The 25,773-nt window shown below is 42.9% G+C and overlaps 1 protein-coding gene across 1 annotated transcript; it reads left to right on the plus strand.

The window, feature by feature from the left end:
• Positions 1-3,275: 3,275 nt before the first annotated feature.
• On the plus strand, positions 3,276-25,750 carry cramp1 (cramped chromatin regulator homolog 1). The gene is made up of 23 exons (XM_084072394.1): positions 3,276-3,647; positions 4,046-4,410; positions 7,420-7,625; positions 8,481-8,634; positions 9,105-9,188; positions 9,844-9,892; positions 10,526-10,611; positions 12,589-12,712; positions 13,235-13,316; positions 13,530-13,923; positions 14,221-14,439; positions 14,897-15,118; positions 16,061-16,377; positions 16,882-17,059; positions 17,239-17,411; positions 18,092-18,166; positions 18,869-18,950; positions 19,387-19,503; positions 20,008-20,165; positions 20,539-20,728; positions 22,613-22,780; positions 23,111-23,256; positions 24,724-25,750. The coding sequence occupies exons 1-23, from the start codon at positions 3,598-3,600 to the stop codon at positions 24,841-24,843; spliced, it is 3,759 nt and encodes a 1,252-aa protein (XP_083928520.1). The 5' UTR covers positions 3,276-3,597; the 3' UTR covers positions 24,844-25,750.
• The last annotated feature ends 23 nt before the right edge of the window (positions 25,751-25,773 follow it).

The raw sequence follows: 25,773 nt of genomic DNA on the forward strand, positions 1-25,773 counted from the left end.
AGTGGACACAACCAGTATTTAGTTCTTGCCAGCGTTGCCAGATGTTGTGAGAGAAATCAGCAGCCAGGTCTAGGAAAACAGGCCCAAAAGAAGCGACATGAGCACTTTAAAGTAAACGGTAACCGGAAGTGTCGCCCCAAAATACGCTCACCCCCATTTTTTTCGCGGACCGCTCGACCCCACCCCCCTGCACCCCTAGCGGATTTGCCCCGGGTTGACTTTGTTTTGGGGCGAGCGTTTTGGCATTCTTTTTAAGCCTGTCCTATATATTGTAGTAGGCCTACATACAAGATCACAACGCGTAACGATGCGACGCGTTGTGAGATTGTAGATCTGCTATTTTAAAAAAAATAATCTTTAAATAAAATGTGGAATATTTGGAATATTTTTTGAATCATTCTAATGACACAAATCTGGTACGGGGCTCCCTGGCACAAAACCTTTTCAGATGAAATGCATAAATGCATATTCATTTGGGGGTCCATGACATGAAAATATTTGAGAACCAATGGGTTAAATAATAATTGAATTTAAACATGGATGAACCAAGTTCAAAGTCGCTTATAATAAGTGGACGTGGCAACACTACTTCTTGCTTGCGTGGTGCGCAGCCAACAAAGTCCGTTTAATCCCGCCTTCCGCGTGACACGTGACTGGTCAGAAGCCCCAGTCGATCACTTAATAACACTAATAGTATCACTGGTTAATAACGGCAAAGATGGTTAATTTATGAAGATACACCATCCCAATTGTAGCCACTAGAGGCAACATGGTACACAAATTCTACAAATGGTCTCCTAAGTGGGTGGGGCGTCGGCGTCTGGCGGCAAATCTCGCGAACGTCCTATGTTTACTGGTGCCAAATCCCGCGAGAGTGTGTTGCTGGGACAGAGAAAGGTTGATAATAAAGTTGGGGAAAATAGTTCAAATAAAATAAAGGCATTGCAGTGTTATATTAACCAAGTAGACGTTATTCTTTAAAATAAATCAATGAAACGTAATGAGACTTAGTAAATAACTAATATACAACAATCAAAGAGGAAGAACACAATAATTGGTCGTTCGCGATTCCCTCTCTCGCCGACAATTGGACCAATCCCCCGTCATTCCGCCCTCGGTTCAACCCGCTGTGCGCGATCTGACTAGGGTTGCCAGATTCTGCGAAAGAAATAAGCAACGAGGTCTATGAAAACAAGAAGCGACTAGGCTACGGCTTCTTGAAAATAGCCGATCTACAAGCTAAAAAAAAAGGTAATTAGGTTGAACATTTTGAAACATTTTAACAACACAAATCTTGTATAGGCTCGGGTCCCTGGCACAAAATATGTTCAGATGGGGAGGAGGGTCTGTGGACATTTACATTGATTTTGGGGGTCCTTCATGACAACGTTTGAGAACCACTGGTTTAAACAACATTTAGGAAACAATCCCAAATAAGCAACTACACTATAGAAACAAGCCCAAAAAAAAACGCAACCACCAATATTTACAAGCAACTTTAAAGAAAAATAATCCCAAAGTCGCTTATAATAAGCGGACATGGCAACGCAGAATCTGACCAATCGCATGCTTTGTTTTCGAGACGTAGTGGGCGGTGCTGGAGCGCGTGGGCTACAGTGTGGTGCGGTGCGGGAGGAACTGTCATCACTGAGTTTAGCAAAACGAGACATGTCAAGTCTTTTAACTCGTGTTTGGAGAGGACAATACGACTGATCATCAAGGTAAAGTGTTGATTCATTGTTGCACTCACGGTTAGTGACAGATCCCCCTCGAAAATAACGGGATTATGTGCTTGTTTTGATTGGCAACAGCTAGCTAGCTAACATTGGCTAATAGATCAGCACTTGTGCTAGTAGCAGGAAAGCCGTCTGGTTGAGATGGGTCTTTCCTTTAAATCTTCCAAATATTCCACATCTTATTTCAAGCTCTTTTTTCTTAAAAAAAAATAATTGCAGATCTACAAGCTGCTTGTAGATCGGTTGTTTTCAAACATAGGTTTTAAGTGCTCATGTGGTCTAATAGTCGCTTCTTTTGGGCTTGTTTTCCCAGACATGGCTGCTTATTTTAAAGCCTTAAATGCCAATGATTGTCATGAGTGTACGTTGTACGTTATCTAATTGCAGTTTTGAATGTTCTAAGGCCAGTGGTTTTGACCTATTGAATTAACGGTTTTCTTTAGAGGAATAAAACAAGAGAATATATAGGATTTATTGTAACCATGTAGTAAGCCTATTGACGATTTGTTATTACTACGATTTGATTAACCTTGAATTACAATTGACCTTTTACGTTGAGGTCACACATATAGAAATGTATCCCATTATCTATGCATGATACATGTCAGAGGCTCAGAGCTCAGGGAGTACATGTTTGAAGTTAGTTATAACAGGCAGATCAGGTTAGTCTATGGGCATGTATTTGAGCATCTGGGTGTAATGATAATGTTTTGGTGAAAAATACAGTTAATTTAGGCTGTTGTCCTAAGTGTTGAGAATGAATATGGAATAGTGAGGATTACGATGCTCGTATTCTATTTTAGGAAGAGGTTTCATCATGTCATTGTTGTCAATATCAATCTCACTTTCTCCCTGTCCCTCCATGCTCCGTAACAGCTTTAGACATCAGTCACAAACCACCAGATAACATGTACCAAAACAAAGTGTTGTGATTATGAATGTGTCACGTTCATACCAATGCTGTATAATGCTGTTTCCCCAAAAAACAACATTGGTTTTGTACATAGTGGATATAATTCAATATCCACTATGCTATTGAGGTGTTTGTTTTCCTGAGTATATGTGGTATTTATTTTAGTCGTTATACATGTTTGTTTTGAAGCTCTGCAACTCTATAAGGTTTCACATTGGCGACGTATAGTTACAAGTACAGTCCACCAGCTTAATGATAAGATTAAAACTTTATTCAGCCCTTTAAAGACGGCGGGATGAGTGTTTGCTGTTGTTTTAATAATCCCACACTGATTTCATATTCATATTCATAATGTCATGCTGGAGGTTTTGTTGTAAAGAGACATTAAAGAAATAAGCAGCCATGTCAGGGAAAACAAGCCCAAATTATTTTGCCACATAGCACTTTAAAGTAAACCTACATTTGAAAATAGCCGATCTACAAGCTTACAATGCGTTGTGATGCAACGTATTGAGCTTGTAGATCTGCTATTTTCAAAAAATTAAGTCTTGAAATAAAATGTGGAATATTTGGAAGATTCTTGAAACATTCTAACAACACAAATCTGGTACGGGGCACCCTGGCACAAAACATTTTCAGATGGGGGTTATAGGGACAAATATATATTAATTTGGGGTTTCAAACCATGACAAGAAAATGTTTGAGAACCTCTGGGTTTAATACTGTTAATTAAAAAAAAGGAAACAATCCAAATAAGCAACAACTACACTTTAAGAAACAATGTGTGGTGAATGTTGTTGCTGACAGAGAACAGTTGAACTGCATCACAGTTCAGCTCTCAGTCGTAGGCAGAACACAGAACGACCAGGCAAGAAGCGACCCAGACCCGTTCAGTGTTTATATTATGCTTAATTGGATCGAATATTTCCAATTAAAACCGTCGGACCCATGGTGAAGAGAAAGAAGACGTCGCCTGCGGCCGAAGAAAACGAAAATGGGTAAAATAGTCTCGTAAAGAAACACTTTATTTAGAGGTCGAGTTGCGGTGGAAGAGGGTTTCGTTGTCGTTTCTTTCTGCAGGGCGCTTAAACTGAAAGGCGCTCGGCGTTTTGAATTTGATTTAAATTCAACCCCAATGTTTGAGATTCAACTGAAAAGACAACTAGTTCAAATACACGGCCAGCTTGTCCGACTGTCCCGATAGTTAAAACAACGCAAAACAATGATATAGCTATGATATTTGGTGTTGTTTTGTTGGGACAGAGAGAGGGGATTTGAAACAAACAGCGGCGGCCATGTTGAGCGAGAGAGAGAACGTCGTCTTTTTAGAAGTTATTTTTTTGCACAATGTTCTTCTTTTAACGTGACATATTCTCTTTGAAACGGGCTTTGCCAGCAGCATGACACTGGGCTCACGGGAGGGGATCGGTGCCGATGGAAGGAAGAATTCAGCCCGAAAGCCTGAAGGTTGTGACGAGGAGGAGATCAGCGCAGAGCAGGGGAGCGAGGAGCGCGATACAAAGGGAGACGGAGTGGAAATCCTTAATCCATCACCAGCACCGGTCCTTCCCACCTCAACACCCAGCCAGGCCGGACCGGGAGCCAGTCCGACCCAGCAGACCCAGACCCAGGCAGATCCCACTCCTCCCAGTCACGACCAGCATCATTTTCTCCGATCGAGCGTTCGACCTCCGAGCAAGCGGATCCGGAAGGATTCCATCGGCTCAGCCATCAATGGACATGGCGGGGCAAAATCGAAAGGCAAGTAGGAGTCTTCCATCGGTCCCTCTCTCTCTCGTAAAATGTGTCATTTGTTGAAGTTCAGTGGCCGAACACTTGTTCATTAGCCCGTCATAGAGCTGTTTTTTTGTAATCGAGTTGAGATATATCTCTCATTTGACTATTGAAATATAAATAACTGCCAATCTAGCCGCAAGCAACTCTTAGATCCTATTTTTAATATCTGGAATTTAGAGTTATTCCAAAAAAATAATCTCCTGCACGAAATGTATTGACGGAAAGTAGCTCATAACATGTCTACAGTGCATTTTTATGAAACAAAAACTTTTGCAGATAGAAAGAGGATAATTCAAGTTTTCCGTACAACTGCAATGTTGGTGAGTTTAACGTCATTTAATGCAATCAGATCGGACTTTTCTGTTTGGATGTATGGGCTGTCAATGGTTGGTATTGCAACTCTAGATTCCAGATATTAAAAATAGAATCTATGAGTTGTTTGCAGCTAACTGTCAATCCATGTTACAACCCCATCTGACCACTACCAAATAGGACAGGAGTCACTATGATGTGGAGAATACAGACCACTTTCACTGTCATTCTACTGTTGAGGTGACCAAATAAACATAGTCGCCAACCTTTTGACATGAACCGGGTTCATATGTACAGTACACAACAAGTTAGCTGTCATTTTTAATCTAACTGTGCTGACAAATTGGTCCAGCCAGTTTGGGAAACTGTTCTGAAAAGATGTAGTTTTCATACTTAAAATAGATGCAGGTATATGTTGTGTCAAAAAATACACAAGTGTTGTTCTTTTTCTTGCACAATATTTTACGATTAGAGAAGCTGTTTTCAAAATCACAACAATGCATTTGTCACAATGTCTTTTTCCAGATATTTAGTATAGGCAAACATAGCCTTGAGTTTGATTGTATACAGCTGAGCTAACAAGTGCAATGGTACAAATCACTCCAGCCTGCAATACGGCTGAACACACTTTATATGAAAATGAACAGTTTTGTGCAGAAATGATCTGATAGATATTAGGCAGTTCTTTTAGTATAATTCCTTTTAACAGGTCGTTCATGAAAGTCCTTGCGGTCTTGTTTCCAATGAGAACCTGTGAGCAATTAGGGGTTAAGAGTCTTGCTCAGGGACAAATTTCATTTCATCGACACATATGCTGGCCTGGCCTGGAATCGAACCTGGGGCAACCAGGGCCTCTGGCTCCCTAGGCGGGCTCACTAACCACTCAGCTATGGCCGCCCCACAATATAGCAAGTATAGCATCTTTTGACGGAAGCAAAGACCCTTTAGCTTGTGGTGATATTTATTTACTTACTTAACTGTACTCTTATTGATGTTCACTCCAGTGGCTAAATGCAAATGGAAACTGGGAAAATAGGAACTAGAGATAATTTGGAGTTTCTAGATTTGACAGATTTTTAAATATAGAGGGGAAGAAGATGAATTGTGAACTAGTTGGTAAACTCGTCAGTTTGGGATTGACAAGATTACCACATCCTATAGCACTATTATGCAGATTGGAGATCCCATATGAAAACTGACTGGCTTCTTAAACACATCAATGCCTTTTAAAAGTGACCTTATAATCACATCATTTTCCCATTAATGAGCTAAATAAATCCTGTCTTAATCATGAACAGTCCTCCTCTGGGTTTTCACACCATAGTGTTGAATGATTCCGATTCAACTCAAGAATCATAAAACGGCCTAATGTCATCTAGTTAGAGATCCTGACAAGACCCTGGCAAGTCTATACAGCCCAGTAGCTGGAAAAAGCTCACAGCGTCCTATAAATAAACAAAACTTTTTAGACCTCCCAGTCCTAACCGCTTCTTTCTTTAAGAATTTTGGGGTTTCACTGCTTAGGGGGCATTTAACTCCTTGCAGTCGCACTGGTCTTTCATTTATTGTTCAGGCCAGCAGAATGGCATGGTGTTGCCCTGGTGTACTCACTCAGACACACATTTTACAAACTAGCGAGGTGTCTGCTCTGTTTTCACCTGCATCTATTTCTTGTTGGTCTGCAAAACCCTTTGTGCAAAACTTTGTGTTTTGTTAAAAGTGCTTTAAAGCTAAAGTTGAGTTTGAGGCTGATACTAGATGTAAACATTCGGCTTTTGGCACAATTCTGTCGGTCGCGGTGGTGAGAGAGAAACTGGTTGGTTAATCAAAAAATGCTGAGGTCAAACAACAGCATGTAGACCAAACAATTGACAAGATTAGACGTGGAGTTCAGTCCTACTTACATTACATTACATTACATTGCAGTCATTTAGCAGACGCTGTTAAATTTAGTCATTTAACATGATAGCTATTGTATTGGTTGGTGTCCATCTATCATAATAGAAGACCTACATGCATCGAGTACAGGGCATCATTTCCACAAAGGCTGTCTGATTGTGTTCATGTCCCCTGGCACTGTGCTGTGTTAGGGTATTCTTGGCTGTATGCTGTATATTCTCCTGTATGTTGTATGTAGACCTGGCTGTTTTCCAGCTTCCTTCTTAACCACACAAGGAGAAACTCTGCATGTTGTGTGCACTATAATGTTTTTGTGGATTTGTATTTGAACCTCTCTCCAAAAACTGGCACAGCAGAGCTCCACTGTACTTTCCTTTGCGTTCATCCACACACCATGACATGCAGAAAGTTTTCCTCTATACCTTGATTTTCACATTGGAATTTAAAGCTGTGTGTTTTTCCTCTGCGAGGGTCTCCTGTTGATTGGCTTTAGGTTTGCAACTATTGATTACTTTCTTAACAATTATTGTATTGATTACTTTTTGAATAATAAATAACTTTTTTGTTAACTTTTATACTTCGTTGTTAAGTGTTGCACAAAAAATAGCTAAAATAGCCAATCTACAAGCTCGCAACGCGTCGCATTTGGAAAGAAAAACGAAAAATATTTTTTGATTACAATTCTTTTTATAATCGATTAAATCCATTAGTTAAATTAACCGGTTTGTATTTTGCTTTTTTGTTGTTGCTCGTATGCCACAGGGCCAGAGAATGGCTCTTCTTCTTCCCAAGGGGGTGCAGGTCAGTCAGGTTCTGTGACGGGTTCCGCCGGGGGCGTGTCCAAGGCTTCCAGGGGTCAAGGCCCCACTGACAAGGAGGAGCATGCAGGGAACCAGAAGAGGGCCCGTCGCCAATGGGAGTCCTGGAGCGCAGAGGATAAAAGCAGCTTCTTTGAGGGGCTCTATGAGGTAAAGCAGGAGATCAAGGAGGTTGATTATTGCCCACGTATCGTTTCTGTCGGGCAGGAACCTCCTATGTCCATATTCTAACTTTTTGTGTTTTTTCGTAAATGAACGAATTTAATTTACGATGCATTTACAAATGGCTGGTACCTGCTCATGCGTTTGTCCAGTTACAGGTTAAATAAAAAAAGAACATTGGATAAAAATGTATGCTCTTAGACATACATTTTTGTGTGACGCTGTTACAGCGTCACACAACAAAAGCATCAAAAGTAGCAGATCCGCAAGCTCTGAGCTTGTAGATCTGCTACTTTAGCTATTTTTTTATTTGAATCCTTAAAGTAACAGTTTTGGACATATGAGGTTTCCACCCGACAGCAACGATATACTGCACTTATATTATGATGTGCAGTAGGTGAGTACTGCACAAACAAAATGGACCCATATGGGGTCAGTATTCAAACTTAAGCAAGGCAGGTTTATTCGTATCGCACATTAGGAGTTGAGGCATTACATTTTGTTTGACTCCGTTCCACAGATAAATATTGTGAAAATAGCCGATCTACGAGCTCACAACGGCGTTGTGAGCTCGTAGATCGGCTATTTTCAAAATGTTTGTTTATATTATTTGACAATTTGGCTAATGTTTGACCTGTGTTCATAGTTTAGTTTGTTGATTACTTTTGATGCAGCAGAAATGGTCTTTTTATTTTCTTTACTTTGTAAAAGTCCATAAAATGTCACTTTACTGTCATCTGGGGAACCCCCCAAAATCATGTGGGGACCCCCCTGGGTTCGCATAGGTAAAAATTGTGCTTGTTCAGATATCTCTTTCTCACTTCTCACCTCTCCTGTCTTCAGCATGGGAAAGACTTCGAGGCTATTCAGAACAACATAGCCATGAAGTACAAGAAGCGGGGCAAGCCGGCCAACATGGTGAAAAACAAGGAGCAAGTCCGTCATTTCTACTACCGCACCTGGCACAAGATCTCCAAACACATCGACTTTGCCAACGGTGAGCCTTCTGTGCGATCGGTGATGAAAGAAGTACTTGTGTGTTTTACTTGAGTGAAAGTAACAATACTGCAATGTAGAAATACTCTGTTACAAGTAAACTTCCAGTATTCAAAATGTACTTGAGTAAAAAAAAAAAGTACTTAAAGTACCAAAAGTAAAAGTCATTCAGTCATTCAAGTTCAAAATGTATCAAAATATTTTTTAAATAGCATATCTACAAGCTGCGACACATTGTGAGCAATTCTTGGTCAGTAATTCATAAATCTTCCAAATCCCCTGTTTGTTGTTTATGCAGCCGGTGGTGGTGACTTCACTAGATAAGCACTGGTTGCTCTCTCCACTAATAGTCCTATAGCAGCCAGCCGCTGCTACTATGGTTATCTTAACAGTGCATACCCAAGTTTCTTTTTGCATCACCAGCTAATAAGGCAGCATTGTAAGTAACTCTTTGCTCCGTTTAAACCTCAGTGTACTCCCGAGTGCTGAAGAAATCCTCTCAGGAGCTGTACGGACTCATCTGCTACGCCGAGCTCCGCAAGAAGGTCGGAGGACGTGAGTAAACACGCATTTGAATGCATGGCCTTCTTCAGAGGCAGTGTTGCCAACTCTCGTGAGAGAAATAAGCCAACCCACCTTCAAAAACAACCCAAATCTGACCTAAACAACCAAGGCAATACAAGTCCAAGAATATTGCCATATATTATTCATAAAACAATATTAGATGCAGATATCATTATAATTACTATGTTGGTCTATAATGATTTATGTTTTGGTTATTTATTATAACACTAGACACATGCTTGAGCCAGGGCTTAATAAGTAGAGACACCAGACCGATTCTGTCATTCAATGTAATTCATACTCCTACCCAAACGTATGGGGAATAATAGTATATACATAAAAGAAATGTTGGCTTGTTAAATTTGCCAAAGAAGCCACCGCGTTTTTTTAAACGAGCCCCAAAAAATGCTACCCATGACTCGTAATGTCTTCCCGCAACTCTGGGGAAAAAAACAAGCCAAAAGTTGCGGTAAATGAGCGCACTGTTCAGAGGTTGTTTGTGTGCAAAGTGTTCAGGAGACACGGGGGAAGTGATTAAATGGGTTGTGCGTTGCTCAGGGGGGGACAGTTGCTCCTGCTGTGCAGGGCGGGCTCCTGAGGGGGGCGATGTTCTAAACCGGCCTATGTTTGTTTTCTCTCCTGACAGTAATGGATGATAAGAACGTGGCGAAGCTCAACGAGCTCATCCAGCAGGGGTAAGTCAGTCAAAAGACAATAACATCAAATCACAGTCATTTAACCAGTTGAGACCTGAGGCCAATTAATTAAAAAAAGCTTCTAAATCCTATGTTTCTATATCAGTGGTGCTCAAACCCCCGAAATTATATGAATTTGGCCTCAAAATATTTTTTCCAGGGACACTCAGAAGCAAAGATTTGAGTTAAAAATTAGAGTTAGAAAAATACATACTCAAAGATTTGCACAAAATTTCAAAAATAGCAGGTCTACAAGCTCATAGAAGTGGTTAAAATGATTGTGTTTTGAAAATAGTTTTTTAGTTTTTTATACATCAACAAATCGATTAGTTCCATAATGGTGTCATGGATGGCTAATCTACAAGCTCACAAGGTGCTATTTTCAAAAAATATATTCACTTTTGCTTACAGTATAATGACTTACCCAAAATATCAATCGATCATTAATCAATTATTTATATAAAATGTACGATAATTGTTCTTAAATAATAGATTAAAGTGATTAGTTAGCTTGACTGTTGCATCCCTAGATACTATGAGCAACCAGCCTACACATATTCAGATGAGAAGGATGGCTACCATTGTGCTCCCGCTGCCTTCTAAACAGTTTTTGTGTTTGTGTTTTGGAACCAGGGCTACCACGGTGCGCTCCAAAGGCAGGAACCTACGAATCAAGGCACCCATGTGCCGTGCTCTGAAGAAACTATGTGACCCTGACGGTTAGTACTGTGCACGCACTCGCACTAACACACACACACAAAAGTAAACATCAGGGTATTTGCGATGCTTCCAATCAAGAAGGTGAGGAGCAGGGATTGTGGAGGCGGGGTTTCTGATGGCGAAAATGGCAGCATGTGGGCAGGGAGCGGCTGTGTTTCCATGGTAACTGGCCTGAGGAGGAGGAGGTGATGATGTTGACGGCAGCTCTAACCGTCTACACCTTCTATTTCCCAAACAGTGGGTCGAGGACACATTTTTGTAATGGGTCACGAGTAAAATTTCCTATTTTGTTTTAAAATATTTTTTTATCTAAAAAATATAATGAAATTAATTAAAATAATTATTTAGCATGAGCATGAATCTAATTTCATAGATGCCTTACATTTACGAAATTCCATAAATGAAAAAGAAGTAGTGAAAATATCTGATCTACAAGCTGACAGCGTGTCGCAACTATAAAAACGTAATTTGAATTTAATAGTTATTCTCAACTATAAACACATCTTTTATAGTTATTCTCTCCCCACCCCAATTAATGTAATACAAGATGTTTGTTTAAATAATCCAACATGACACATTGAAAGGAGTATACTGTACACAATGTATACTAAGTCGTGTGAGATCGGGTTGCGTCACCATTTGATTCGCGCCTCCATGTTGAACGTACATGCGCGTTCCCGTCTCCCGACCATGAACGCCCATCTATTCAATAGCATGGAGTCACACAGCTAGCTGGCTGGCTAACTAAAACATGCTTTAAAAGTTTGTTTCAACCGATCAATTACCTTTTCTAGACTGTCGGAACTACAGACACATCGCATAAGCATACCGGGACTACCTTTCCTTTTTATATGATACAAAAATAGCTAAGAATTGAGCAGAGTTATTGCCCCTCTTCCACACTTTCAACATGGGAGCGAGTGAGTCCCTTTTGCTGCTCTGCAGCGAGTGGAGGAGGAAGATCAGTGATCACAGACGAGACTAGTGTGAGAGTAGATGTCGGATGACTCGGATCATAATAAACATTTAATCCTCCAAAGTTGTCGGCTATTTTCTCATGAAGTAACAAGTATACTAACGAGGTCATTAAAATGTCAGTAGCCTAACTGTAACGGATGCGACCGGCCACGGATGCGTTCAAGAGTACCGAAACGTGGTACTGTTTGTTTTTAAATGAACCGGTACTCGATAGTACCGTCGTGATTCGGTCGGTATCATTAAAAGTACCGACTTCGGTACTCTACCCTAGTTGTAAGCTTGTTGTTCGTCTATTTTCACAATACCTATCTGTGGAACCGAGTCAAACAAAATGTGATTCCTCAACTCCTACAATTCCAAGTGCTTCTCAGGGTGGAATATGATTATTTTGGGGGGTCAGGGCCTGAAAGGTTTGGGAAACCTTGTTCTAAAGCACAATGTCACAGTCTGCCCTGACTCTATAGAGTTATGTAGCTTATAAAAGATCACAGTCAGGCCTGACTTTATAGAGTTATAAAGCTTATAAAAGATTGTTTCTCTTTTTTTGTTTTGTTACCCCTTTTCTTCCCAATGTAATCATTATGCCAATAAATGTGTTGTCACTGCTGTTGTATCCTACTGACTCACCTGCCAGTGAGGAGTAGCCCCCACCGGGAAGATATAGTAGAGCCTCCGTCCTACTCATCCCATCCAACACTCCATGCTGACAGGTGCCAATCTGATTCCAGTAGGATTATGCCCTAAAAAAATCTCAGATCTGTTGAAACAACCATGGCACCTCCCTTGCTCTTTTAAATCTGCTCACCACCTTCCATATCCATGCGTCTCATTACTGCATTATGACCGACAAATGCCAAATCGACAAAATCGACACGTCACATGACACTTCTTTCGGTTGAAAATATGCGTTTCTTTTTTGACGAGTCAATCTACAATCTACACAAGTACTGCTTTTCTCCAGAGTGGAAGCCAACTCTGTGTGTTTTCTTCCCCCTCAGGAGTGAGTGATGAGGAGGACCAGAAACCTGTGCGTCTCCCTCTGAAGGTGGCAGTGGAGCTCCAGCCACGCAGTAACCACTCCTGGACCCGTGTTCAGAGTCTGGCCCACAACCCTCGCCTTAGGTAACACCTGCCAGTTGGCAACTTGTCTCACACCACAAGCCACTTGAGCCAGATGAGTTGCAGTGTGACGCGTTGAGCTCTACCCACTAGGTCACAGAAATGCCACAGAGTAAAATGTGGCATCGATTGTATGAATATCAGACTAATAACAGACTTAAAGGAGTAGTTCACCCAAAACATTACTTAGCGTCTATCTCTGGGACCCCAATCCACACTGTAAAATCATCAGTGTTAATTTAACTCCGACAGTGTATACATGGAACCACGGGTCCATTTGGTTCCATTTGGTTCCTTTTGGTTCCATTTGTACACTGTCGGAGTGACAGAACCACAAGGGTTCCTAACTATCAATCATTTGGTGGGGGACCACAGGGCTGGAACCCCTCTCAAGGACCCCACATTGAGAGCCGGTGAGCTCCAGGGTTAAAAGCTTAAACAGTATCCCATGCAATTCCTCCGCAGTAGGTTCTTGTGTGGTCCAAAAACTAACCCAAATACACTGCTGTGGTCTCATCAACACAGGATGATGGTGGAGCTCCACAGAAAAGTGTCCAGCCTCATTGAGTACCTGAAACAGAAGTGGGCTTTCCATGACGAGCGCATTGTATCCTTTTTCATGAGCAAGTCGTGTGTGTTCAAATCTAAAATGACACGGATACTTTTCCGATTTTAATGGGTTAAGCAGAAATGGACAAAAAATACAAATACTAGTTGCAGATATAGGACATTTTAACACAGTACTTGGTGTTGTACCTTGTACCACGGGTTTAACCGTGTGTGTGTGTGTGTGGGCTCCTTGACACCGAGGCCTTCCCAGATGAAGAGTCTCCAGGAGAGAGAGGCTCTGGAGGCGGCGGGCGGGCGCTCCGGCAGCGTGGCCTCCTCTCCCGTCAAGGTCCTCCAGCAGCAGCAGCAGCAGCAGGAGGAGGAGCTCTTCCTCTACCCGTCGGAGAGCAGCACCGTGACCACGCTGCCCGGCGTGGCGCGCGTGGTCCACTCCAAGGCCTCCTGCACCGTGCACTGGCAGGAGAGCGGCAAGAGCCGCCCCGGCGCCAAGGAGCTGGCCGCCGGCGCCCACCAGATCCTGGGGATCCACCACCACCCTGCTGCCGCTGCTCCTCTTCCTCCTCCTGCGCCTCCTCCTCCTCCTCCACACCGGGGCGGGGGCGGGGCTAAATCCGGACGCGGCGGCAGCGGCAGCAGCACCTCGGGTAGGCCTGTCACAATTATTACATGATCGCCAAATCACAATTATTTGAGGTAATCGCATTTTTTTAAAGCATTCAATCATTAAATGTGTCTGTCATTTCTTTGCATATTTAAGTTATTTGTCATCATCTGCCCTGTGCAATTCCCTTTAATTACGAAGCCTAAAAGGCAAACAGAAATTATGTTTTTATTCATACGCATGTTCCAGTGTTCAATGCCAAAAAAACTGTTATAAATAGTCGATCGCAAATTATTTGTGTGACAATTAATCGTCAACTTACATTTTTTTATGGTGACAGCCCTGGCCCCGGGTGACGCCCGTCGAGCCGAACCCCTCCTCCTCGCCTCCTCTGACCCTCCGCCGGACGGTGGTTCGGCGACATGGGAGGAGCAGCAGAACCCTTTGCTTCCCTCCGTTCTGCAGCTGAGCCTGGCCTCCGCAGCGGAGGGCGGCGGCGGGACGGGGACCAGGCCGCCCGAAGGGATGAAGGCGTGCAGCGGAGCAGAGGGTGGCGCTGGTAGGCCTGGCACAATTATTAACATGGTCGTCTAATCGCAGTTATTTGAGATAATTACCAATTATTTTTGCATGATCGTCATAATCATTTACATGTTCAAAAATGTTCATATATTTCCAAACATTACAAAAACATTTATATTGGAAATGGCAGATCTACAAACTCACAACGCGTCGTGTCGTAAGCTTGTGGATTGGCTATTTCCTCTATTAATGTTTCTTTTGTTTGTTGAAGTATTATGTTATTTAATTAAATATGTCAGTCATTTCTTTGTATATTTAGGTTATTTGTCATTTCTGCCCTGTGCAAACTTCAAATCTTAAAAAGGCCAAACATTTTGTACACATTTTGTAAAAACAAAACAAAAAAACGACAACGGCACAATCGTTCAATCGCGATTTCATTTGCGTAACAATTAATGGTCATGTTAAAAAAAACTGTCATCATGGTGATACAGCCCTACAAGGCGGAAGCAAAGAGAAGCCGCCGCTGAGCGGAGGAGGGCCGCCGGAGCAGGGCTCGTCGTCTGATCAGTGCAGAGAAGAGCCCAACGCCAGCGTCGTCTCCTCCTCCTCGCCGGAGGTCAACCGCTCACCACCTCCTCCTCCTCTTCCTCCTCCTCCGTGCAAGCCTCCAGGGAGCGGCTCAGAGGAGGCCACTCCGCACCAGCAGGGCGGCGGTAGGACCCGTTACAATTATTACATCAGGAGTCTTCAACAGGGGGTTTGGTGTAGGGGGAAAAAAAGAGCAGACCAAGTATAGAGTGAAAGTTCAAGTTTACTTATTATTGACAGTTTAAGTGGTTAAATGTCTGATAGAATACACATGAACATGAATCCAACACTGATGATAGTGCTGTGAAAATAGTATATGAATCCATCTATGAAAAAGTTTAATATGAAACACAATTTTAGACAATATATGTAGTGGGGGGTCCCTGCTTCATCTCTCTGTCAGCTAAGGGGTCCTTGGGCTGAAAAACGTTGAAGACCCCTGTATTACATCAAATCACTTGAAAATAGCATGCTCGCGACGAGCTCACACAACGCGCCGCGATGCAATGCGTTGTTGTGAGCTTGTAGCTTTTGGCCATTTCCGCAATTGTTTACATTTTTATCGAAAGTATAAAACGATTAAATATATGGCCTTTTTACATCATTTTTATTTTCATTATTGATACTGGTCATCGTCAGTCATTTAGTCAGTATATTGAAGTTATCTGTCATATCTGCCCTGTGCAGTTTTTGTCTAAAAGCCAGACGGAAATGTAATTTTATTTATCGTCTCTGTCGGGTGGGAACCTCATATGTCCGAAACCGAAACTGTTACTTTTCTTGATTCAAATTTAAAAAGTAGCAGATCCACAAGCTCAAAACGCGTCGTTTCGCGCCGCATTCTGGCATTGCGGATCTGCCACTTTTGATGCTTTTGTGTGACGCTGTGGTGTGATCGAGCATGGCCGTTAATTTACAAAAAGAAATATGGAGATAAGAGGGTTCTGCCCTACAGCGACGTTATAATGTTAAACACCCAAAACGACAATGAAATCACTAATTTCGTATTTAGTATGACAATTCAATTGTCAACAAAAAAAACAATGTCATGATGGTGACTTTGACAGCCCTAGGCGGTGGTGGTAGTGGTGACGCCCGCTCAGCCGAGCAGCAGATCCGTGAGGAGGGCTGGAGCGCGGCCCAGGGCTCAGACGTCACCCTGGCGGAGCTCTACCTGATGCTGGGCAAACCCAGCAAGCTGCAGCTGGAGTACGAGTGGCAGACCCCCGCCGTGGCACCTCCGCCGTCCCCCCCCTCCCAGGAGAACGGACAGCAGCAGCCGCATCCCCCCCCCTCCTCCGGCACCAGCACACACCAGCATCACCACCGCGTCCTGCGCTGTCTGCTGAGGCTGGTGTCCACCGAAGTCAACCCCAAACCCGTGGTAGGGACAAACTCACTCTCACTCTCTCTCTCTCTTTCTCTTTCTCTCTCTCTCTCACTCATATCGTATGCCACAATTTAACCCAGTGGTTCTCAAACCAAGGACCCCCAAAATGATTTTTGGCCGCGGACCCCCCATCTCAAAATATTTTGTTCCAGGGACCCCCAGAAGCAAAGCACGTTTTCAAAATCTTTCAAAAATAGCAGATCTACAAGCTCATAGCGTGGCACAAAATGCAGCGCTATTACGTATTTAGTATGACATATGAATAGCCAAACTATAAAATACAGTGGTTTAGAATAATGGTTCTCAAAAATAGCAGATGTACTAGCTCACAGCGCGTCACTTGTTTGAATAATTTAGATTTTTTTAACACAAATCTTCTTTGGGGGTCCCTTGCACAAAACATTTTCAGATGGGGGGGGGGGCTCTTCAAAATGTGCAATTTTCTGGACAGAAGCCATAGTTATCGGTTCTTTCCTGTCTGTCTTGTCTTTTTCCCAGGCCCCGGAGGTGTGCTCCACAGCCACGTCTCCAATGAAGCCCACCCAGGAGGAACAGTCCCAGGCCCTCACCCCTCCAGGGAAGGGACCCACTCCGGGGGTCCGCAGCCCCAGCTGTGGCCGGCAGCAGGCCTCTGTCCGCGGGGCCAAGGTGCTCCTCCCGGGAGTAGGAGCTTCAGGTAACTTTGCTTTTATCTCTCTCACACTTTGATCCTCTTTGAGTGAAATTTTGAATTCCGGACTTACTTATAACAGAGTACTTCGACATTGCAGTATTGATACTTTTACTTAAGTAAAACATTTTAGTACTTTATCCACCACTGTATTTCTGACACTTGTGTCCCGTCTCTGTCCCTAGGTGGTCGTAACCTGCCCCGCTCCCTGCTGGGCTCCGTGCCAGGTGGGGACACAGAGGGTGGGGTCTTTGCCATCCCCACCACGCTGCCTCCCAACAGCTCTCGTCACTCCAGGATGTTTTCCCCAAACAAAGAGGCCGAGCTGGCCTTCAAACAGCAGCTCGACTCCATCAGCGTAAGCCATTGGTTCTCAAAGTGGGGTCCTTGGAGGGGGGGGGGGGGGTCCCCAGCTAAATTAGTTACAATTAGTTATCAAATTAGTGTCGCAATCATTTTAACCACTTAAACCATATGTTATACTTTGGCTATTCAAAAATAGCAGATATACAATCTCATCATGAGCTTGTAGATCTGCCATTTTTGAATATATTTTTAAAGCAAACGTGTTTAACTCAAATCTTTGCTTCTGGAAGTCACTGTCACTAAATATGAGATGGGGGTCCACAGCCAAATATGTATCATTTTGGGTGGTCCTTCACATGAAAAAGTTTGAGAACCACTGGTGTAAGCCAGTGGTTCCCTTAACTGGGGGTCGTACTGCGAGGCGTTGTGAGCTTGTAGTTCGGCTAATTTCACTATATTTATCTGTGGAACCGAGTCAAACTATAAATGCAATGCCTACAATTTCAAGTGCTTGTCAGGGTGGGGGGGGGGGGTCGTGGCCTGAAAGGTTTGTGAACCCCTGGTGTAAGTAAGTAAGCGTGCGGTGCACTCTGTGTTTGTCACGTGGTCGTTGACCTCACTCAGAGGAACACCCACCTGCAGGCTTCGTGATTTGATTACAAGCTTTTGATTATAAAACACAGTGAAGGTTTATATTTTTTCTTCTTGTTGTTCTTTTTATTTTCTCTTCAGATGCAGTCAGATCTTTTCCTTTCCAAACAGAGAAAGTCCAGGAGCAGACAACTACGGAAGCCACTCGTAGTTCAGGTAAGACGGGAGTGGAGGAGGAGCTCGCTGAACCCCTGAAACCCGCTTAGTTTCGGTCAACTTAACCAGGTATCAGGCGATAACATGATCGTCAGTTGACCGAAACGTTATTCTTCATTAAGTCAAAGTATTCCTTTCTCTACGCTGTTGACTGTTCTCTCCTATGCACCTGTCCTTGTAAATAGGTGTGCAAAAGCACCTTTATCTACTATAATTGAATTCTTACCACTGACCACAAAGGATGCTGTGTGTTCCGCCGTGTTTTTGTTGCAATGACATCAAGCCGTGTTCAGTTTCAGGGAAATCGGGGCTCTAAAATGAATAAAGAATACAATGAAAAAAAGAATACAAGAATACAGAATGCATGTAATGATCTAAAATATTTCATAAATGCACAGGTTAAAGACTCAATCTGCATTTTCTTCAACTGGTTGGCTGTATAGCTACCAAAACCTCATAATTCGACATATTTTGCTAATTGTTAATGAAACACAGTGCTAGCGTGTGGTGGGCTCCTTTCACGCTGTTTGACAAATCGCAGATTAGGCCTAAGAAACATTTTTTTTTTTTTTCAGGCATGAGATTTTATTTTGCTTTAATCCATGAGTGTTAACTGTAGTTGTTGTAGCCGGTGTTGAATGAGTAGACGGATTGGATTAAACATGTGGTTCTTGTTTCCAACCTTCCTTTTGTTTTCTCCAGCGTACGCTGCTCCCCCGCACCACCGGAGACACCCCTCAGCACGTCTGCTCCTTCTCCATCCTCTCCAACTCCTCTGCAACAGGTAACACATTAACGATAATTACACATTTTAAACCCAAGTTTGTAATGTTTGACTCTGAATTTATATTGAATACTTTTAATTTCAAGGAAGGCCCATAACTCTTGAGAGTTACAGACCTGTAAGGCCCCATTTCTGCTTATTTTCACCCCGTTGTCTTGAACAGAAAATAGCGGATCTACAAATTCACAACGCATCGCAGCATGTAGATCCGCTATCTCCGGTGCGAGACACTGCACGCCAAGTATAAATCAAGCTTTAGTGTCCATTTGGAACCCTGAGGGGCACTTTGAGAACCACTGATATAATACATAAAATAAGCCTGCTTGTTTGTGTATGGAAATCCCCTCTCTCCAGGAAGAACTCCACTAAGTGCTCTGTCTCTGTCTCTGACTCTCTCTCTCTCTCTCTCTCACTCACTTCCTGTGTCTCCCCTCAGGAACAGGCTCCTTCCGGCCCATCCAGGCTTCCAGGTTGACCCCCTCCTCTCGGCCCTTGCTTTCCAAAACCTCCCCAACCACCTCCTCGGGCTCTGCAACCACCAGCCAGCTCTCCAGTACATATTATACATTTATATTTTTACTCATTCTAGGAATGATCTGTTCCTATGAAATTTGATTAAATCATATATATTTTTTGCTGCTGGCTATTTAACACATTGAGTGGCAAAAACGGCCAGGGCCGTTTTTCATAATCCAACCATTGAGTGCCTATAAACCTTAAAAAAAAAAAGATTCCTTCACAGCACCAGGAGATATAATTTTTCGAAGATTTAGACTCCCATCCACTTCCTGGTTAACTTATTACTTTAAAAGCCTGTATCTCGGTTCCTGTGTACTTTTTGGCAAAACATGCTATTTTCAACTGGCTGCAAATATGAAACGGATTACCGAATGGATTACCGAATTTTAACGATTGAAAAAATCACTGGCACGGAGGTTTCTGGCCGACAGCGACAAAATATGTGTTTTGTACTATTACTATAGTATGAACTAGTAATATGGTGAGAATGGCTGAAGTACCAAGAGAGCATGTTTTAATTTTTTTTTTACCATTTCAGGTGCCATCGACCTGGCGGCCAAGTCTGCGGGCATCATCCCTGGTATGTCCTGTCAGGAGCTGGGAGGAAGCTCCAGCGTTGATGGCGGCACCCTGCTGGAGCACCCACCCGTTGACACCCAACCACATCCACCACTCCTCCAACACAGTGCACCAGAGGTCAGAGAACACACACATTACACATTACACATACGTTACAGGCCTTTTGTTCCACACGGGCCCTACACAATGAACGCCCTAATTCATCACACTACAGCGTCGCTCAAAAGTAGCAGATCCGCAAGCTCGAAACGCAAAGCGACGCATTTTGAGCTTGCGGATCTGCTACTCTTGCTGTTTTTGAATTTGAATCCTGAAAAGAAACAGTTTTGGACATGAGAGGTTTCCACCCGACAGAGACGATGATGTCTTCTTTTTGGGGGGGGGGGGGGCTCTAATACACAATGCTTGAAAAAGGACACACAAATGCGTTCCCGGTCTTAATGGGTTAAACGATACAAATGATAACGTTCAACCTGATGTCTGTTCCCAGAACGGCCCGCCCCCTCCGTCTTCTCCTGGCGTGGCCAACGGTGGCGAGTCCCTCCTCTCCCCGCCCAGCGTAGCGTCTCTACTGGACATCTCTCTGCCCGGACCCCCCGAAGAGACACTGGCTCCTGGAGAACCCCAAACACACATCAGCGACTCCATCATTGAGCTGGCCATCAACTCCGCCCACTATGGTGTGTGTGTGTGTGTGTGTGTGTGTGTGTGTGTGTGTGTGTGTGTGTGTGTGTCCGCCCACTATTGTGTGTGTGTGTGTGTGTGTGTGTGTGTGTGTGTGTGTGTGCGTGTGGGGCCTGTATCCCAAGTAAACTAGGGCAGTTCTTCTCAAACATTTAAAATATTTCAAAAAGATGCCAAATGTTTCACAATGTTCCAAGATTTTTCTAAATGTTTTGAAAATATCAGATCTACAGCTCAACACACGTTGCAACGCATCGCGATGTGGCGCGTTGTGAGCTTGTAGATCGGCTATTTTCAAATAGCCAAAGTATAAAATGGGGATAAAGTGGTTAAAGCCTTCCTCATTTTGCTGGAGACCCCATAGAAGGTTCTTTGGGGTCTGTGTCATTTTAGCGTTGGCTATTCAAAAATAGCAGATATACAAGCTCACAGTGCGTTCCTTCGTGCCGCGCTGAGAGCTTGTACATCTACACATTTAGAAGGCATTTGTGGAATCGGCCTCAGGTCTAGATGTGTTAAACTCACCTGCTATAAAGTGGCACCTGATGCATTTCTCACGCTGATATTTAACCACAGGAATGAAGCAGAACGGAAAACATTTGACTTGGCAAATTGTGCAAATATTTCAAACGTCTTTAGAAGGGAACGCACACAAACGAGCACTGAGTAACAAGTCGATCTTGGCACGCTCGGCTCTATTGAACGCAAGGCTCCTTACATCAGCTGTCAGAATGCTACCAAAATGCAGTTTAACCCATTAAGACCTGAGGCAGATTAAAAAAATGTTTCCTAAATCTTAACAGTTTTTTGAAAAAAATCCATACATTTTTTTTCCAAGATTTTTCAAAAATAGCAGATATACAAGCTCATAGCGCGGCACTCGGTGCCGCGCTATGAGCTTGTATATCTGCTATTTTTGAATAGCCTAAAGAAATCTAAAAATGGATGCGTTCCCGGTCTTAATGGGTTAAAAAGAGAAAGTGGCAGCCTGGAAATGTTTCAGTACTAGGCTAGCACTTGTGAAATAACCGGTTGTTATTTATATGTCTAACTCAGTGGTTCTGAAAGTGGGATCCGGCGACCCCCCCAGGGGTCCTTGAGGGGGTTCCAGGGGGCCTCCAGCCAAAGGATTAATAGTTAGGAACCAAATGGACCCTTACTGGTCTGTAACTCCCAAGACTGTCTTCCATTTGTACACTCTCAGAGCTATGGGGGGGTCCGTGGTCTAATGCATACTAAACTGTTGGTCCTTGCAATTTAGTTTGAGAACCACTGGTCTAACTTAACACAGTCAGTTAGACCCGCATCCGTGTCATCTTTTGATTTCTTTGGCTATTCAAGAAAAAAAAGCTCATAGAGCGGCACCGAGTGCTGCGCTACGAGCTTGTAGATCTGCTTTTTTTCTTTTTTAAATCATGAAAATGTGTGCAAATCTTTGAATATGTTTGAAAGCGAACGTTTGTAACTCAAATCTTTGCTTCTGGGGGATTCTACAAATGTCTTCTAAATCCAGAACAGTTAAACAGTTTTTTGAAAAAACGGATGTTGCTATAATCAGTGGTTCTCAAACTTTTTTGAGGGACTGTCCAAAATGATATGTATTTGGCCGCGGACCCCCCATCTCAAAATATTTAGTTCCAGGGACCCTCAGAAGCAGAGATTTGAGTTTAAAACTTCTCGCTTAAAAATGTATATACAATGATTTGCAAAAAAAAAATCATGATTTAAAAAAAAAATGCAGCCGTGCTATGAGCTTGTAGATCTGCTTTTTTTTTAATAGCCCAAAGAAATCTTAAAATGACACAGATGCGTTCCCGGTCTTTAATGGATTAAAGCCTGCGTAATTATTTCAATGTGTGTGTGTGTGTGTTACGTTGCAGGTGAGGAGGCCTCCCTGTCTCCAGCCAAGCTGAGCAGCAGTGACGGCTCCAAGCTGTTGGCGTCCTCTCCTCCGGTCAGCCCGACGCGGGGCTGGATCCCCTCGCCCAGCCATGACCCTCAGTGGTACCCCAACGACTCCTCTGACTCCTCTCTGGGATGCCTTCTCTGTGAGTCTGTTTATCTCTCTCTTAAACACACTCGCACAAGACAGCACACACATTTTGATTTAAGACCTGAGGCCGATTCTACAAATACCGTCTAAATCAGTAGATCTCACACTTTTTCGTGCCAAGGACCCCCGAAATGATATGTATTTGGCCCGCGGACCGGACACTAGCAAAACATCTGCTATCAAAAATGGCAGATGTACAAGCTCGCAGTGCGGCACAAAGTGAGCTTGTAGATCTGCTATTTTTGAACAGCCCAACGCTAAAATCTAAAAGCAGACTTGTCATTTCTATTCATACGTACGTATGGTGTGTTTTGCTTCCTTCCAGCCAGCCTGGTGTCTCCTGATAAGGGCAAGCGGTCCACCCTGACCCCCTCCGGTCCCTCCAGTGGCACGGCCCTGCTGGGCCCCAGCCTCATGGACTGCAACTCCCACGATTCCTTTCAGTCCCGCGGCCTTCCAGATGTAGCAGAGGTAAGGAAGACCCTTTTTTATTGATTTATTCATTATTTTTTCTCACACTTTTTTTACAAGCTCGCAGCACGGCACAAAGTGACGCGATGTGAGCTTGTGTGTCTGCTATTTTTGAATAGCCAACGCTAAAAATCTAAAACGACACAGATAGTGTATGTCTATCTACACTATCTATGAAATGACTATCGGGATGAGTCACTATCGGGACCCATCTTTGGGTGGCGGACACATTTTTATGGGTCGCGAGTAAATATCTCCTTTTTTCCAGTTTGCTACATTCATGTTTTTTATACATACATACATACATACATACATACATACTAGATTTTAAAAAGTTTAAACAACAAAAAACTTTTCATCAATTGGAAAACAATTCCATCATTTTCCAAAAGTATTTCATAGATAAAATGAATAAAATAAAATTAGCCACACACCGTCCATAGACCTTCTTGAGGCATCTCATGGGATGCCTGAAGAAGGTCCATTGACCGAAACGTTGCTTAAATAAAGTTGTCCCTATTGTGCAAGTGATTTTATTTGATTCTATACGTGTGATCCCTGGCCACGCGCCCCTCGCTGAGCTGATCAGGTGTGCATAACACTTTGTTGTTTCATGTAAATAAAACAAAGAAAATCTAATAATTTCCATAAATACATTAAAAACAGGTTAGTGAAAATAGCATATCTACAAGTTGTTTTCACTAGTTTGGGTCCGGGGCAAACGTCTCACCAATGATCGATCACTCTCCAGATAGATTTGGCATGACTCGCCGTGGTTCGGAAATATCCAATAGAGCTCAATAGGGCTGTCAATTGAGTTCAGAAATGACAATACAATTTCAGCCTAACAAATTGGCCTATTTTCTATTGTATTTTTATATCTTGCATAGAGAATTATGCACATAATGTAATGTTAGAACTGGTCAGTACCGTTAGAGCCACAAGAGGAAGCTTGCCGCCCATTGTCGAGAACAAGCTTATGTAAGGCAATGTGAATTCATATTTATTTTATGTCTTAGTTTAGTGAGTTTTGACTGTCTTTGGACAGCTAGAAAACTATAGCTAAACTATTGCATAGTGACCCATTATTCTACCTGGGTTACACCTTGTGATACTAGTTCTACTTGAATGTTGTTAGATATTAAATAATGACTCATGTAGCCTAGCGGACCCCTATATTAATCCCACTCGTGTTTCTGCAGCGTGAGCTTCAAAAATAGTAAAATATACTTTGACTGACCAAGTGTTTGAAAAATGTTGATTCATTTAGTTTTTTTTTAAAAAACATATCTTTTCTTCTGTGGGTCCCTGGCACTAAACATTTTCAAATGGGGGTCCGTGGCCCAAAACAACAATTTGAGGGTCCTTTGAGAACCACTGATTTAGACGGTATTTGTAGAATCGGCCTCAGGTGTTATTGGGATATAGAGTAATACTTGTGTCTGTGATGGTTGCTTTTTCCTGCAGATGGATACTCAGCTGGCCTGTATGATGAGTGAGAGCAGCGTTGACTACATCGCCCGCTTCAATGACCTGGCGCAGGAGCTGGCAGTGACGGAGCCCTCCATCCCCCCCTCCCTGAGGTAGAGAGGAGGCCCTCCATCCCCCCGACCCACAGCCATCTGGAGCGGACCTGGCAGGTGCCATTTGATGTTCGACCACCAACAGCGAAGAAGGCCTCGCCGTCTGGACTATTGCCAAGCCGCCGCACCCTCCCCTTTCTCCTGCCTTTTGGAAGGAACAAGGTTGTGACAAAAGGCCGACCGCAAAGCCATCCCCCCTGACCCGTTTGTTAAAAGTGCAATAATATAACGGTGAACTCTGACCATTGTTTAGAAACTCGCTGTGCAAAGTAAACAACACTTGTGTCGGTTTCATTGATTTTTTTTTTTTTTTCTCTCGATGAAATTCTCTTTAACTTAACACTTTAGGAAATAAATACCGTTTACAAAACACAACCTCATGTACAGAACGAAACCTATGCCAATATCTAAAAACAAGATGTCCCTTCTTGATCCTCTGTCTTTGTCCTCTGATTTCTCTAAAGATTTTACGGCCTCAGCGTGTGCAAGCGCGCCCAAAATGTGCAGTTTAGACCCCAAAATGCCTGGTTGGTTGGGCTTTTAGTACGTAATGGTCATTGAACGTGCCTCCCGGACGTGGAAGGTTAACAGTGTCCTTTCTCCGTTAGTTGATCTGTGAACTATGTAACTTGTGTAGAACAGAGGTTGTTTACTTGGTCCATTTCATGTGTTCTTGGTCAGGCTTGTAAGCAGTTAACCCATTAATACCGGGAAAGCATCTGTGTCATTTTAGAGTTGAGCTAAAACGCATTATTTTATACTTTGGCTATTAAAAAATAACAGATATACAAGCTCATAACGCGTAACTTTGTGCTGTGCTACAAGCTTGTAGATCTGCTATTTTTGAAAAATCGTGAACATCTGTGCAAATCTTTGAATATAATATATTCAAAGATTTGCATTTACATATTATGTATATATTATTTTAAAGCAA

This window comes from Gymnoscopelus microlampas (assembly GCF_963454915.1).
Source record: "Gymnoscopelus microlampas genome assembly, chromosome: 11".
Lineage (NCBI taxonomy): Eukaryota > Metazoa > Chordata > Actinopteri > Myctophiformes > Myctophidae > Gymnoscopelus > Gymnoscopelus microlampas.